General features: G+C 51.5%; 1 protein-coding gene across 6 annotated transcripts in view; it reads left to right on the top strand.

The window, feature by feature from the left end:
* The window catches only part of Nfatc1 (nuclear factor of activated T-cells 1), a 109,772-nt gene that overhangs the window by 6,177 nt on the left and 88,077 nt on the right, over positions 1-15,518 (top strand). For all 6 annotated transcript variants that reach the window (NM_001244933.2, NM_001415721.1, XM_087591993.1 and 3 more), the window contains 1 exon segment: positions 8,025-9,126. In NM_001244933.2, the coding sequence (NP_001231862.2) occupies positions 8,025-9,126 (1,102 nt within the window).

Below are 15,518 nucleotides of genomic sequence, written 5' to 3'. Positions count from 1 at the left end.
CCTGTGTGGCCTTGTTTACTCTGAATGGACAACTGACTACAGGTCCAACACTAGGGACAGACACAAAGATCTAAAGGTGATATTTGATACCTCATGGTGGCCTGTGGACTGCTTGGGGAGAGGAGAGTTATCTGGGAAGTTGCAAACTTGGTAGTCATCTCCATAGACTTAGCACTGAGAGCCTTGAGGGGAGGGTGCTGCACTTCGTTCTGGGGAAAACGTCAGTAGATCTGAGTCCCCAGCCCCACCAGAGTCTCCAACTCATAGCTGACACAGCAGTTCTCACTGAGTCTTTCTGAGCTGTACTGGTGGGACACAGAACAGCAAAGTTGAGATTCGTCTAGGCCCATTCACGGAAGGCACAGAGGAAGTCAGCTTGAGTGGTTATTCATGAAGGAGATACGGGTAGGGACTCTGGCGAGCCCCAGGCTGTTCTTTTGGCCTGGGAAATAGGTGTCTCCTTGAACTTTGGGTGGCAAATGTGTTTAGGTGGCCTCCTCCCCTCACACATGTGAGGAACCATGCTCCTCAGACATGCTTGTGATGGTTTTGCTTTGAAGTTGATCAGGTAGAAAGGTGAAGCCTTGAGTTTCACTGATGCCCAGGCCAGCTGTGGCCATAACATAGTGCTCCCTAGCACTCCCTAGAGCTGCACACAGGTGAGTGCTCCCTAGAGCTGCAGAGAAGCTGCAGGGACATGCCTGTGGATGTCTCTGTGAGCTGTGAGTCACTGCTTCAGTGAAACCAAGATGCTACATCTAAGCCCAGCACCTGCAGGTTGTAGGGCACTGGAGAGAGCCCTGGGCAAGGGGGCCAGCTTGGGAAGAAGGTTTTCTCCCTTTTATAGTATTGAAAGAAGGGCTAGAGAGGGACATGTATAATACAGGTTACACTTGTCATTTTTGAGACAGAGGCAGACAGACAGACTGACTGACTCTGGCTTTTGTCTCTTATTACCAATACCATTGTTACATTTTATCAATTGTCCAGTTATATTATTTAAACTGCACAGTCATATGAAGTTACTAACTAACAGTAGAACAGGCTCCATGTTATCTGGAACCGGGTCCAAACATAAATTCGCGAAGGACTGAACAATTCTGAGATCAATTACAGAGTTATATTTGAGTCTGCGGCTGGTACTGAATACACAAACCCACGTCATGAAAGAGGACATGGCTACCTCATTGCACAGCCTACCTCCTCAATGCTCTATGAAGGGGACACGGCCCCTCCCCCAATTCACCCATAGAGGACAGGCTGGGCTGCAGTGGGCCTAGGCAGGGCCTTTGTTGTTCCTACCCCGTCTTGCTGGTCCTTACTAGGCTGCTAGGAGGAAAGGACTGTCTTCTGCTTTATTTCCAAAGTGCACACAGCAGGTGCCAGTGGTAGAAATACAATAGCCATTTGTGAGGGGAGCAGAAAGAGAATATTTTAAAGTAAGCCGTCTGGGGCAGAACAAGACCCGAGTAATATTCTCTTCTAGGATCAGGCATCCTTCTGTCTCCACCCTGCCAACCAGTGGGCTAGGGTCTGTCTTTTGGGGAGAAGGCAGGGCCAAAGTCTCCCCTCTGGGGCTCAGGAAATAGCTGCTTTGCTCGTCAGCTGGGAGGCGGGTGTGCCTGTTCCCGCCCCAGGGCTCCTGTTTTGTAAGTTATTTTGGCCTGACCGCTTAGTTCTGTCTCCGTGGTAACTCAAGAGGAAACTGGCCAAGGCCTGGGCCCAGACAGCTCTGCCCACCAGCTCCAGGCTTAAACAGTGTACCAGTGGAAAGGGGGCTTTTGCCTCATGGGATTCGGAAGAGTTTTTATTCTCTAGTGTTTTCTGCCAAGGGCCATACCTGTTTTCTTTTCAGCAGGATGTGGGGGAGCCTGTGTTGGTTGGTCATTCCCACCACAGGAGTCCATGGGAGGAGTGGGCCTTGCCCCAGGAGCCCCCCAAGAATCCTAAGGTTTGGCAGTTTTGGAAAAGGGCTTTTCTGTCTCTGCCCCACTGAGCTCAAGTTCTATAGATGTTTTAATCAAGGACAAACCTTGATGCCAGCAGGATATGTTAGCTCGGGATCAGGTTTTCAAAAGAAGCCCTCAACTAAGCAGAGGCACCTTGGAAACCCAAGGGAAAGTAGGGCTTTAGTTTGTGCCTGGGGGAACGTCAGGAGGTCTTCTAGGAAAGACGCGGACCCAGACTGGACACAGGACCCTTAGGCGTGCTGTAGCGGGCTTACTTGAGGATCACTGGGTGACATTTGCTGCTGCTCCAGCGAGTCCAGATCTCTGCACTGTAAATCTCCCTTCGGCACATCATTGAGTGACAGTATTGAGAACCTGTTGCTGTCTGTCACATGTCAGGACTGACCCAGTCTCCATGCTGTTCCCATTAGGGAGCACCGTCCAATGCACCGAGTAAGCACAAGAACTATGCTACCCCGGAACTGTTTTTGTATTCTTTTATTTCATCCCTAAGTGTGGAGACTTGCACCCTCACCCAAACCCCGAAGGCTCTATGGTTTGTAGAAAGACCAGGGTGGCGAGCATTGGAGGCCAGGACCTGGCTGGCAAGATTTTCCTGGTTCTATTTCTAGCTTCGAGTCCCACAGTGCAGCTCCAGGAAAGGCTTAAAACGGTGAAAGTTGGCTGTGATGCGTTGTGCTCTGCGAACAATGAGTTTGGGTGGGGGTTCCGAAGGCCGTGACAATGGCAGTGCCACACAGCATGTGGTGTGGCAGACACACAACATTTTCCTCACCCTAGCTAAAATACCAAGTGCCCTGAACTAGAGCACCTACAGAGGGATTTCCCAGCAGGAGCCACAAATCACCTGGTGGGCAGCAGGCATTCTCCACATGCCTTAAGAGGACAGACACCAGGTGCTGTCGTGACGTGCAATGCCCTGGTATAGCTGCAGGAAGACCAGCTTGTCCAGTGTGCTGAAGCTGGTGGGAGCTGGCCAGCACCTTAGCTGCACCACTGTGGAAGACTGAATGCCTCAAGGTGATGGCTGCACCTTCCTTTTAGTTACCCGACAGAGACATAACAGACCTGTGGGAGGTCTTGTGCTTTTCTACCGTGGTCTCCTACACTTCCGTTCACTGACCCATTCAGCAAAAGCCAAGCTGCCAGGCACCTCAGCGTCTGATGTTACATAATCAGCCCCAATGGCCCAGGATTGGTAAGGAATTTCCTGGGAAGCTGGGCATTCCTGAGTGACCCAATGAGTGAGCCCTTTGAGGTGGAAGTTGGTGCATGTGGAGGGCTAGTCTTGCCCCCTCCGGTCCAGGCTTTGTAGCAAGAGAGAGCTCACCATGGAGTCAAGTGGGCACTCTTGCTCCAGAGGACTCTGAGGAGAGGGCAGACGGCTCTCGAAGACTGGTTTTAGGCATTTAAGCTTTTGTTTTGGACTTTGACCAAGGGAATCCAAGTGTGAGCTAATTGGTTTTGCTTTTAATGTGTTATTTTTGAGAAAGGGTCTTGTGTTGCCCCAGGCTAGTCTCAGACTCACCGTGTAGTGGGATAGCTTCTAATTCTTCATCTCCTGCCTCCACTTCCTGAGCGCTGGGCTTATGGGTAAATATGTGTGCATATGTGATGCTAGGCATTGAACCCAAGACTCTTTGAAGGCTAGTCAAGTGCTTCCTGACCGAGCTGTATCCCAACCCCCATTTCTGTTTTTTTTTTTTTTTTCTTTTTTTCGGAGCCGGGGACCGAACCCAGGGCCTTGCGCTTGCTAGGCAGGCGCTCTACCGCTGAGCTAAATCCCTAACCCCCATTTCTGTTTTTTAATAAATGGTTTATGGATTTTTTTTTCTTTGCCCTGTTAAATCATATCTTATTCAAGCATTTTGGTTAAAGTAAAGGCCACTCTTGTAACGTCCCCGGGGCCACGTGTCTTTTCCACAACTTCCTCTTCTGCATCTGGCTGGACCCAGAGAGAGAGAAAGAGAGAGAGAAGCCTCCTCCTTCCTCATTCTCTGGGCCTCACACGCCCTGTTGCTAAGACAGACCGGAGGAGACAAGCAGAGATTTGCCGTATGTCTGCCTGCTGCCATTTTTCTGGAATCTTCCAGTACCCCAGGCCGCCGAAGCCTTCGCCTAAACACTGAAGCAGGGGTGTCAAGGCTGGACTTAAACTTGGCTTGTTGCTCGGACTTTCTAGAGAACTCTTCCAATTTTCCCTTCCCTTCAAAAGAAGGTGGTCAGCTGTGGGGCCAGCCCTGGTCTGGATTAAATAGGATTCTTTCACTTGGGAGAGAGAACACAGGAACCGGGCCCTGCCCGACTGCAGGTGTGCCTCCTTTGGAATCCGGCAGCTCAAGGCCACGTAGGACTGGTTTGGATCTTCAGCATCTGGAGATCTGGACAGGCACTGGGCTCAGCCTTCCCCGTGTGTGCACAGCTGCTATGCTGCCCATGTCTCCCATGATCCTCAGCCTCGAACTTCCTTTTCTTCTGGAGTTGGGTTCCCTTAAGATGAAAACGGATTTTTTTTTTAAAGATGCATTTAATGTGTGAGTGTTTTGCCTACATGTGTAGATATATACCACATACGTGCCTGCAAAGGTCAGAAAAGGGCATCGGAACCCCTGAAACTAGAGTTACAGATGGTTGTAAACCATCATGGGAGTGCTAAGAACTGAGCCCAGGTCTTCTGAAAGAGCGACAAGTGTTTCTAACTGCTAAGCCAACTCCAAACCCGGAAGCCCAGTGTTGTGTGTTGGCAGGCTTCATACAGCACACAGAGCTCTAGAAACATAAAGCAGCAGATGAGCTGCCTGCTCAGGGCTGGGGCCTCTGAGGCCATCTTACCTGGGTGCTGTCTGGGCAGCCCATGACACCCATATGGTGCGAGTGCCACCACTCTCCGGATGTGTTCCTGGAGCACCTTCGTTTAGAAGTGGTGCCTCTGGCAGAAGTTTGAATTGCTGTGCTGTGTGCCCAATATCTGCTTGAGACTGTGCCCTGGGCTTTGGTGTTGAACCCTTCTGAACCATGGTGGTACTGAGGCCCAGAAGGCTGGAGAACAGTGCACAGATGATGCAATCCTGAGGGGCCCCTTTAGGCGATGAGCGGGTGGGGTCATGAAGGACACGCCCATCTGTGGGTGGTGGTGGGTGTGTGAATTTCTGAAGACCTTGGGAGATGCCCAGAAGAGGCCTAGCTGGATGTGAATGCAGCAAGACAGAGACATGCTTCAGAGGGTGTAGTACCTCAGGCAGTACCAAGCCAGAAGTCCAAGTTCAGTGGTGAGGCGGAACAAAGACACAGGCGTTCTTCCAAGACTGTGAGACACCAGCATCAAAGAAAGGAATGCTGGGATCAGTCCTTCCTCCCTTTTATCAATACTGTAATTAGCAATAGCATGGTGACATGTTGGGGTCCTCACTCTACACTTCCTGCCTTTGATTGACTAGCTAAGACCTGACTTCTTACCCAAAGATGAGCAGATGCTGGCCACATCTTCTGGGCTATGGAACACTGACTGTACTTTTCCGTAGAAAGTTCTAGATTGGGAAGTGCTGGGCCACCTCAGGGAGATCTCTCCAGCAATGTCTTTCTTTGTGTCTGTCATCTGTATGGGACAGAAAGACGTAGGATGCACAGAGAACTCTCTTCTCTCTTATTTTCTCCTCCATGTCTCGCTCTCTCTTCCTCTTCCTCCTCTTCCTCTTCTTCTTCCTCCTCCTCCCTCCTTTTGCTGAAATGAATGTTTAGAAAGCCTTTGGTGAGAACAGCAGAGCAGACTGCTCTGGGCATAGGTATCTGGTACTGCTGCTCTTGAATAGGGTCCCTGGTAACCTGTTCCAGACTCTTCAATTGGTGACCTCACAGAGGATCCAGACCATCTTTTGGGCTCACCAACCAGCCTTCAGTCTTTAAGCTTTTGTACTTGAACCTGTCTCCTATCTTTACCAACTGGGATCGTTGGCACTAGTGTTCTTTCTCATTATGTACTGCGGACAGCCTGTACCACCGATCAGTCTTCCCTGGGGCTGCATTTTGGGGTAGTGGAGTGGCCTGTGTCTGCTGTCTGAGGCTGGGTTACTTAGCTGGACGTGAAGCGAGGTTACTGGCAGTGGACAGCTCTGCAGTCAGGTCCAGTGCTCATAGAATCAACCTGAGCTTAGGAACTCAGCAAAAACCTCTAGTAAGTTCCAGATGCCACCAGCCACTGATCCCGTCTCTCCAGAAGTGTTACTCTCTCTAGAAAGTGGCTTTTGTTTAGAACAGTGTCATTTCAGTGTTAGGCTCCAGCCTCTTGAGATTTGGAGTTCGGACTGGGACATGGTTCATTCGTATGACAAGGACCCTCCAACCACAGCCTTGGCTAATGAATCCACTGGGCACAGATGCAGGTCCCTGCCTTGGGTTGCTTCTGATGCCTCTAGCTGTCCCCATTCTCCTCTTTGTCTCGGCTCAGGCCTTGCCAGAGGGTCTCTGTGACCCAGGGATGGAGAACTACAGCATGTCCTCTCGCTGGACACTGGAGTGGGACTCTTGTCCACCTCATAAAGAGGCTGCTGTGTATCCAGAGGGTTTGTGGGCTGTCTGCACAGGCTCGGTAGAAGACTGGGAGTGAGCAATTGTGGAAACTTCCTAACCTAGCTGAGGCCTGGCCTGCTCCTCTACAAACCATCTTAGGGTTTGGCTGGTGCCTGGAGACCATGATATTTCTGGAGTTTTCCCTTGTTGGTTTCTGAGCCAGGGCTCAGCAGAGAGCAGCGTTGTCCTTGAACATAGCATCTCCCAGCCAGTCACTGAAGCCTGGCTCGGATCTAGGACTTCCTCCGGCTCATTTCCATTATTCAGAGACCTGGAACTGCTTGTCTGCAGACACATGTGAATGGGCTCTGCGATGTGGAGAGCCTCTCCCGATAAGAAATCCAGAAGCATGGCTTTCCTGTTGAGTACTAATTATAACAATGACTTTTTAAATGTGCTTATCAGGGTATAATTAGCACACAATGATTGCGAGATCTAGGGCGTGCCTTAGAAGCATCTGTTTTGTTTTAGAAGTTCTGGAAGGTAGATTTCCAGGGACCAGCCAGCCTCAGGTAGCCACGAGAGCTGCATTGGAATCCACATTGCCATCCTTCCTTTGCGTGTTTTCTTTGGAGTCAAACATTTGGCCTGCTTGGTGGTCATTTGCTTCTTTAAAAAAAATTTTTTTTTATTTTTTTTCGGAGCTGGGGACCGAACCCAGGGCCTTGCGCATGCTAGGCAAGCGCTCTACCACTGAGCTAAATCTCCAACCTGGTAATTTGCTTCTTAAAACCTATTTAAACACCTGGATCCCTACGTCTGAAGCGCCTCCCTCCACCGACATACCACCGTTCTTCCTCCTTCCCTCTGCAGTCTGTCTAGCTGCTGTCCATCCTTCCTTCTGCCGCTGTCCATCCATCACCTGCCTCTCAGGTGCTAGTCTGTCTACTCATGAGACAAAATGAACACTCGAGGTGGAATTTGAAATACCCCTGCCTGGCTCAGCCTTTGAGATACCAGAACTGCAGAAGTGTTGTGCTGGGCTGTGTTTGAGGCTCTGCAGACAGCCGTGAACCATGGGGCAGGAACGTTTCTTGCCGCTATGGAAGCTGGCTTCTGTTGGCCAGAGATGGATAGATAAAAATTTGTGCTAACTTGTGATATATGCCAGAGAGAGGGAGGGGGGGAGGAGGAGGACGATGAGGAGGAGGGGGAGGGGGAGGGGGAGAGGTGCAACTCAGCTATTGGGTAAGGATTTGAAATCACAACCGGCTAGGGAATGTGGAGTTTGAATAGAGAGTAGACAGTAAGTCAGCCATGTGACATTAGGCAGGGGACATCTGTCTGAAGAACGCTGCTGTGCCAGTATAGAGTAAGGTCTGTAGTCTAGCAGGAGGCCTTGCAGCAGTCTGACCTCAGGACATTCCCAAAGGCTATGCCTACGGCCTGGAGTCCTCAGGGCTGGCATCAGGTCTTGGGTCCACTGCCTTTGTGAGTATGTGCCTCCTGCTCACTGGCCTCACGTCTGTCTCTTCTTCTTTCTTCCAGAACACTACAGTTATGCGTCCCCTAGCGTCACCTCAACTCTGCCCCTTCCCACAGCACACTCCGCCTTGCCAGCGGCATGCCATGACCTCCAGACGTCCACCCCAGGCATCTCAGCTGTTCCTTCGGCCAATCACCCCTCCGGTTATGGGGGCGCTGTGGACAGTGGGCCTTCAGGATACTTCCTGTCCTCCGGCAACACGAGACCCAATGGGGCCCCGACTCTCGAGAGTCCTCGAATCGAGATCACCTCCTATCTGGGCCTTCACCACGGCAGCAACCAATTTTTCCACGATGTGGAGGTGGAAGACGTACTTCCTAGCTGCAAGCGGTCACCATCTACAGCAACCCTGCACCTGCCCAGTCTGGAAGCCTACAGAGACCCCTCCTGCCTGAGCCCAGCCAGCAGCCTGTCCTCCAGGAGCTGTAACTCTGAGGCGTCCTCCTATGAGTCCAACTATTCATACCCGTACGCATCCCCCCAGACCTCTCCATGGCAGTCACCCTGTGTGTCTCCCAAGACCACGGACCCAGAGGAGGGCTTTCCCCGAAGCCTGGGTGCCTGCCACTTGCTGGGATCGCCAAGGCACTCCCCATCCACCTCTCCTCGTGCAAGCGTCACCGAGGAGAGCTGGCTCGGTGCCCGTGGCTCCCGGCCCACGTCCCCCTGCAACAAGCGCAAATACAGTCTCAACGGCAGGCAGCCCTCCTGCTCACCCCACCACTCGCCCACACCATCCCCCCATGGCTCCCCTCGGGTCAGCGTGACGGAAGACACCTGGCTTGGTAACACCACCCAGTACACCAGCTCTGCTATTGTGGCAGCCATCAACGCCCTGACCACTGATAGCACTCTGGACCTGGGTGACGGTGTCCCTATCAAGTCTCGAAAGACAGCCCTGGAGCACGTGCCCTCTGTGGCCCTCAAGGTAGAGCCGGCTGGGGAAGACCTGGGCACCACACCACCCACTTCTGACTTCCCACCCGAGGAGTTCGCCTTCCAGCACCTTCGGAAGGGTGCCTTTTGTGAGCAGTATCTGTCGGTGCCACAGGCCTCGTATCAGTGGGCAAAGCCCAAGTCTCTATCCCCAACGTCATACATGAGGTAAGCAGCTTCCAAGTAGAGTTGGGCATATGGGTAGGGGTAGGGGGTGTGGCTAGGTTAGAGAAGAGCCTGCCCTGGCTTCTCTTTGGAGATAATGGAATTATGAGAGACCCCTCTGTCTCCTCTTGTGGTGACAGCTGTCTCCACCTGCCTATCCCTCTTCGGAGGACGTCTTGAACTAGATTAGGGGACCCTAACTTTTGGAGGCCGTGTTCAAAGGTGTCAGGGTCGCAGCACCGAGTGCCTTGCTGCCCCATAGCTTTGCTTACAGCGAGGCTCCTCATACAGGCACAGCTGTGCTGGGAGTAGGCAAGTGAGGCAGCCATCCCCCTGTGTGCGTTCTGCCTCCTGCTCCCTGCTCGCCCACTTCCTTTCTATGCCTTCATTGCTATCACCACACTGGGGCAGATGGGCCCCTCAGCTCCTCAGTCCCTCAGAGCAGCCAGCTCACCAGCACAGCCTCCCGGGAGAGCAGCACAGTCTTTCTGGCCGTCTGCTAACAGGGAGCGAGAATGTGTTACAAACCCCTGGTCTCGAGCTGTTGGCTTTTCTTTTTAACGGGATGCAGGGCTGATTGCCATTCACCGGCTCCATTGAACCAGCCCAGTGCCTTTATTTTGAACTAAATAGCTTTCCTGTCAGGTGTGCCACGTGTGACACCTGGCAGCCTTGCTTTCTGCTCCAGAGTTTTCCGTTGAGGCATTAAAACATCCATGAGGGCCGCTGGATGTGCACGTGAAGTCAGTAAGGATGCATCCGTGAGCTAAGGCACCTGCGGCTCCCAGAGGGCTGGCCATGTCATTAGAGCATGTCGGGAACCCAAAATCCATAAAGAACTCTTGTGCTCAACATGTCGTCATTATGACCTTTATTTAACTACAACCAAGAGTATTTCAACGCTGGCCCCCTCTCAGCTTGGCCATCAGCATCACGCTCTTAATTTGCGGTGCGTGGAGAGTGAGGGTCATTGTTGTGCATAGAGACTTAATGGAAGAACTCCTGAGATCTAGAGAAGAGAAATGTAACGAAAATACACCAGGAGCCAGAGCAGCAAAAGCTTTTTAAAGTTAAGATCAGGGCTGGAGAGATGGCTCAGAGGTTAAGAGCACTGACTGCTCTTGCAGAGGCCCTGAGTTCAATTCCCTGCAACCACACGGTGGCTCACAACCATCTGTCATGGAACCCGGTCTTCCGGTGTGTCTGAAGACAACGACAGTGTACCTTGTACTTACGTAAAGTTAAGATCAGAGACGCACAAGCGTGGTGTGCTGCAGACACACACATGCATGGTAAGCTGCAGGCGCACACGTGTGTCTCATGTGGGCCTGGAGTGACAGTCGCCTCAGACTGGTGGCTTTTACACCAGGCACATGTTCTCCCCCAGCTCAGGAGCTGGAAGCCCAAGCTGAAGGATGTGTGGTGGCTGGTTCCTCCTCCATGCTACCCTGGCTTATGCTAGCTATCAACCTCCCCACCCCACCCCGCCGTGGGCCACAGCCATTCAGTCCCTTAAGCACCTCAGACCTGGATCTAGGCTCATGCAAGTGATGCCAACTTGGTCACCTTTAAAGGTCCTTTCTCCCTCATGAGGTGCTGGGGCTAAGAGTACAAATTAGGACCTTGGGGACCATGGCTACCTGTTTTATTTTTTTCTGGGAAATGGCAAAAATGTCTTCAAACATAAAATCCACCTTTTCTTTTCTTTTCTTCTTTCTTTGTTTTTTTGGTTTGTTTCGTTTGCTTTTGTTTTGTTTTATTTTGGTTTGTGTGGGTTTTTTTTAATCTTCCCAGAGACTACGCTGAGCATTTCTGGTGGCCCACAGCTGGCTACCTGCCCATCCCAGCCTGCCAGTGGTACAGCCCCTGGAAAGCAGTTACTGTGTTTTTCCCTCTACTTAGGAGCATTGACCGTGGCCCAGTGGCCTGTGATCCCCTGGTCTTTATCTCATGGTCTCAGAGCCCCTGGGGTGGCTGTGGTGCCATTACATTCCTATGAGCTTACACAAGCAAACACCGCCCCATCCTGGGGGTTGAAGTTCACCTTTTCCCACTGTTTTGGTTCAAAATATGTTTCCTGGTCCCTTTTAATGGGTTTCCATAAACTCACCAATGTCTGCTCTAGGCAGCTGGAAGCTCTGGAGGGCATGTGATGATGTGGAGTGCTTGGGCTCTCACCCTGAAGAAGCTAGACTCCCTCCCCACAGATGCTCTTGGTGGACAAACACCAGGCAGTGGGGACTTGGAGGTACCCCTGAAAGGCTGTGTTCACACACGTTCTCTAGAGTAGGGCTGGAGAATTCCCACAGTGTGAATCCACCTCCACACCCAGCCGGGGCACTGTGTCCTCTCCAGGATTTCCACTCCATCCAGCCTCGAAAGAACACACCGCGGGCGTCCCGCGGAGCGGAACTCCTATTGTTCTGGGGCCATTTTACTTTAGGGATTTTGATGTTCTTTTCTGTGGTACCCACTCCCTCTCCTATTCAGGGTGCTCCAGTCAGTTCCACGGAACAGGGCAAGGAATGGCACTGAGGTCTCGCTAACACTGAATTGAGTTGTATTTGTGAAGCTAATAAGGACAGGGCGAAGGCTTTCACTGTTTCAGATGCAGGCTCTAACTGCCTGTTGCTGTGGGAAACTGGCACAGAGGTCGTGGGAACTTGCTCGAGCCTTGCCGACGGCAGATACCTTCTGCGCAGGTAGAGCCACCGAGTATGTCCCTGCTGAGCGTGGGTAGGAACGGTCCAGGAGGGACAGTGTGGGACAGCGTGCTGACATCCATAGGTGTGTGGGAAGGGTGCGTGTCAGAGCACGCGCATCTGGAGGTGACAGTTTACATGAGATGGTTCCTGGATATAGTTCTCAGAGGGTAGTTTTTAGGGAATTGTGTGTGGTTGTATATACGTACACATGTGTGTACATGTGTGCGTGTGTGCACGTGTGTGCACGCATGTGTGCATGTGTGTGTCTGTGTGAGCATATGTGTGTGTATGCACATGCAGGCATGTGTGTGTGTGCATGTGTGGTGTGCATGTGTGCATGTGTCTGTGTATGCTTGAGAGCACATGTGGAGGTCATAGGTTAACTTTGGGTGTTTTCTCTATTTCCCCCCCCCACCTTCTTATTTGAGACAGCATCCCTTATTAAATATGAAACACACCAACGTGCCTAGGTTGGTGGGCAGAGAAGCTCCAAGGATTCGCTTGCTTTCCTACCCAGAGTGCTGTGGTTACAAATGCCTTCCACAGCACCCCGCTTTTATGTGACATCTGGGGACCCAAGCTCAGGTCTTCGTGTTGACATAAACAACGGGCATTTCACCAATGCGCTCTATCCACAGCCTCTTTAGAGAACTTTCATATTAACCCAAGAGAACTGAAGTTTAGATGGCCATTCATTGAGCCATTCCACCCTGAACCAAGACTCACAGAACACAGAGCTCGGGTCAGCTCTGCACAGTAGCATTTTCTCTCCTTCTGAGACAGGCGCATGGGAAGTGTCTAAATGTCCCCAGCCAGCATGATCCCTGGACTTGGCCTATAGAAAGGCAAAGTTACATAAGGAATCCGGAGAAAGAGGAACTGGTTTGGGGCTAGCGGAAGCATTTCAACTAAGTGTGTCCGTGACACTGAGGCACATTCACCGAGTTAGGTTATGATACGTCGGCCATTGCTTTCTAAAGAATAGAGCTCCCAGGGGGTGGTGCAGACTTGGCAAACAACAGCTTTTACTCAGACAGCGGCTTGGTTCAGATGATAAGGGGCTGGCACTGCGTTCAAATCAGTTTAGGTCAGACCCTGTTTCTTTCGGGTTTTGGCTGTGATGTTGGACGCCTTGATGATACCAGTGGCTTTGATGACCCGCACAAGGGCTAGCTTCAAAAGGTCTGACAAGTCCTCTTGCATTTGAGGTTATCAGAAGAGCTCAGCGTTTATCCTAAGTGGGAATAAGATAAAATATGCCTGTGGATGGGTCACGATAAATCCGGTGCTTACCTTCCTCCACACTTGTTTACCACTCTCATCTGGGGATTTTCGGTTTGGACAGCTGTTCAGTGAATCCAGTGTCCCCACAGCCTGGGGAAGGCACGGTATCAGTGAAAGATAGTTTTGGCTCCTGGGTCCTCAGGTCCTTGGGTGTGATGGCCCACCTCAGAGCTCTGTTGGCCAAATTGTACCTCTGACATCTGCCAAGAATATACATGTCTCTGGCTCTCGTGGGCTCGTTGGGTCCGTAATGATTGTAGATTGGATGCAAGCAAGAGTCTAGGAAGGCCCCGACTCTCTCTAAAACACAGGAGGGCAAGCGAACCGGAGGCCATGGTACATAGAGTTCAAAGATAGGTCTTAAGTGGAACTTACTGACTGGGAAAAGTTCTCGCCTGGTGCCGAGGGCCCACATAGACTGCCAGCCCCACCCAGCAGGTGACAGGCACAGACAAGGCATCCAGGCAGAGGCTCTGGTGGGAAAGAAGGAGGTTGCGACAGGTGGGTCCACAATGATGTGCTTTGTGGTCTCAAGAGATATCTGCTGTTTCTTCTTGGCTTTGTGATTGGCCTCTGATGTCCCTGCCCCAGTTTGCAGAGCGTGCTGCCAGCCTCACTAGGTGGGGTACCATACCCATCTTCCTAGAGACCCTGGATATCCCTGGAGACTTGGAGAAGGAAGAGGAAGGGTTAGTTTGGGACTGGGAAGAAGTGTCTGTCATCCTAACCACATCTTAGGGAGGCTTTGCAGAGAAAGAAGCATCAGTCTGCGTCAGGTCTCCGTCCGGCCACCTCATCACTGACAAAACCAAGGTGGTCCCTTGTGAACACGCCCAGATGCTAACTGATAAAACCAGGGCAGACGCTATAGCTTACCCTAAAGCCTGAACCCCGTGTTAGCTCTGTGTGCTCCTCACTCTTAGTTGTTCTGTGGGGTCAGCCCTCCAAAGTGCTCTATGCTCTATGGGGGCAGCAGGAGCTCCAGAGCAGGATTGAGCCTATCCCTCCTTGGAAGGACATAGTTGGGGGAGGGGGAGCTTCAGAGCCAGAGCCTGAGAACTCACACACCCTAGAGAATAGGACTGTCTTCTAGGGCCTTTGGGGGTTATGGGTACCACATATAAGACCTGGGAGGTTTGTCTATGGAATTCTCTATTCACTCCCCTCGTGCCTCTGCCGAGGTACAGGGTGACTGAGAGGCTGGTTCCTCATGTCCGTTCACAGTTTGATACTTGGAGAATGGGCCTTGCCTCATTCTGCCTGGAAAGCTAGCCTGGTGTTTGTTAGGACTTTCAAGGAGGCTGTGAACTCGAAGCTCTGTCAGTATGGGGGCTGCTGGCCTTTGGTTTTCCTTTGAGCATTCTGTAAAGAAAGCGGAACTCATGCACTTCCTCCTTTTGGGGTAAGAGCAAGATGACATCAATCTTTGAGGCTTTGAGCTCAGGCTTTTCAAGTGTAACCATCTAGACTTCATTGTTGCCAGTCTCAGAATATTCAAAATGTAACTTTACGTCCCCAGGAGGGCGAGTAGGCTGTGTCTGTTCTAGGTTGTTCTGTCAGGTCTGGGACTATTCTGCCTCTGCTACCTTCCCCAGTCTGAATTTTAAGACTTCCCATATTGCTAAGAGACCTGACTGGGAGGAAGTGTCTAAGGCCACATGCCCCAGTGACCACAGATGAAGCAGTCATGTTTCTGCTCACATGCCTTATCTGAGGAAAGTTGTGGGAAGTCGTTGGTAGTTACAGTTGGGGGTTGCCTGTGGAGCAACATCTCTGCCTAGGGATGAAACCCAGCTGGAGACAATGGTGTGGTGTGGTGTGGTGTGGTGTGGTGTGGTGTGGTGGTGTGTGGGTGTGTGTGGGTGTGTGTGGGTGTGTGTGGGGGTGTGTGGGGGTGTGGGTGTGGGTGTGGGTGTGGGTGTGGGTGTGTGCATACATGTATGTGTGCCTGAGTGTGTGAGTGTGCATGTGCGTGGGTGTACAGACCAGAGGACATCATCAGCTGTCATTCCCTAGGATCCTTCCACCTTTTTGAGACAGATGGACGGACAGACAGAAAGAAAGACTCTTTATGGCCTGGAGCTTGCCAAGCAGACTAGGCTAGCTTGCCAGGGAACCGCAGAAAGGGATCTACCTGTTTTCTGCCTTCATGGTTCTGGCTTTATTTTTTCCCCTAGATTGTGGGTTCTGGAGACTAAACTCATCCCTGTGCTTGCAATGCACTTTGCTAACGGTGCCATCTCCATGGTCCCTTGTTTGTCTTTTTGCCATCTACTCTGAAACCCCTTCTGGCGGCAGGCATTGCTGTACTTGGAATAGTAGGCAGGAAAGCTGCATCTGGAGTAGGATTAGGAGAACACTTACCAGATCTCCTGAAGTCCCACGTCCAAGGGACTATTACAGGCC

Source organism: Rattus norvegicus, chromosome 18 (genome assembly GCF_021556685.1).
Source record: "Rattus norvegicus strain SHRSP/BbbUtx chromosome 18, alternate assembly SHRSP_T2T, whole genome shotgun sequence".
NCBI classification, from domain to species: domain Eukaryota; kingdom Metazoa; phylum Chordata; class Mammalia; order Rodentia; family Muridae; genus Rattus; species Rattus norvegicus.
This window is presented reverse-complemented; position numbering and strand designations above follow the sequence as displayed.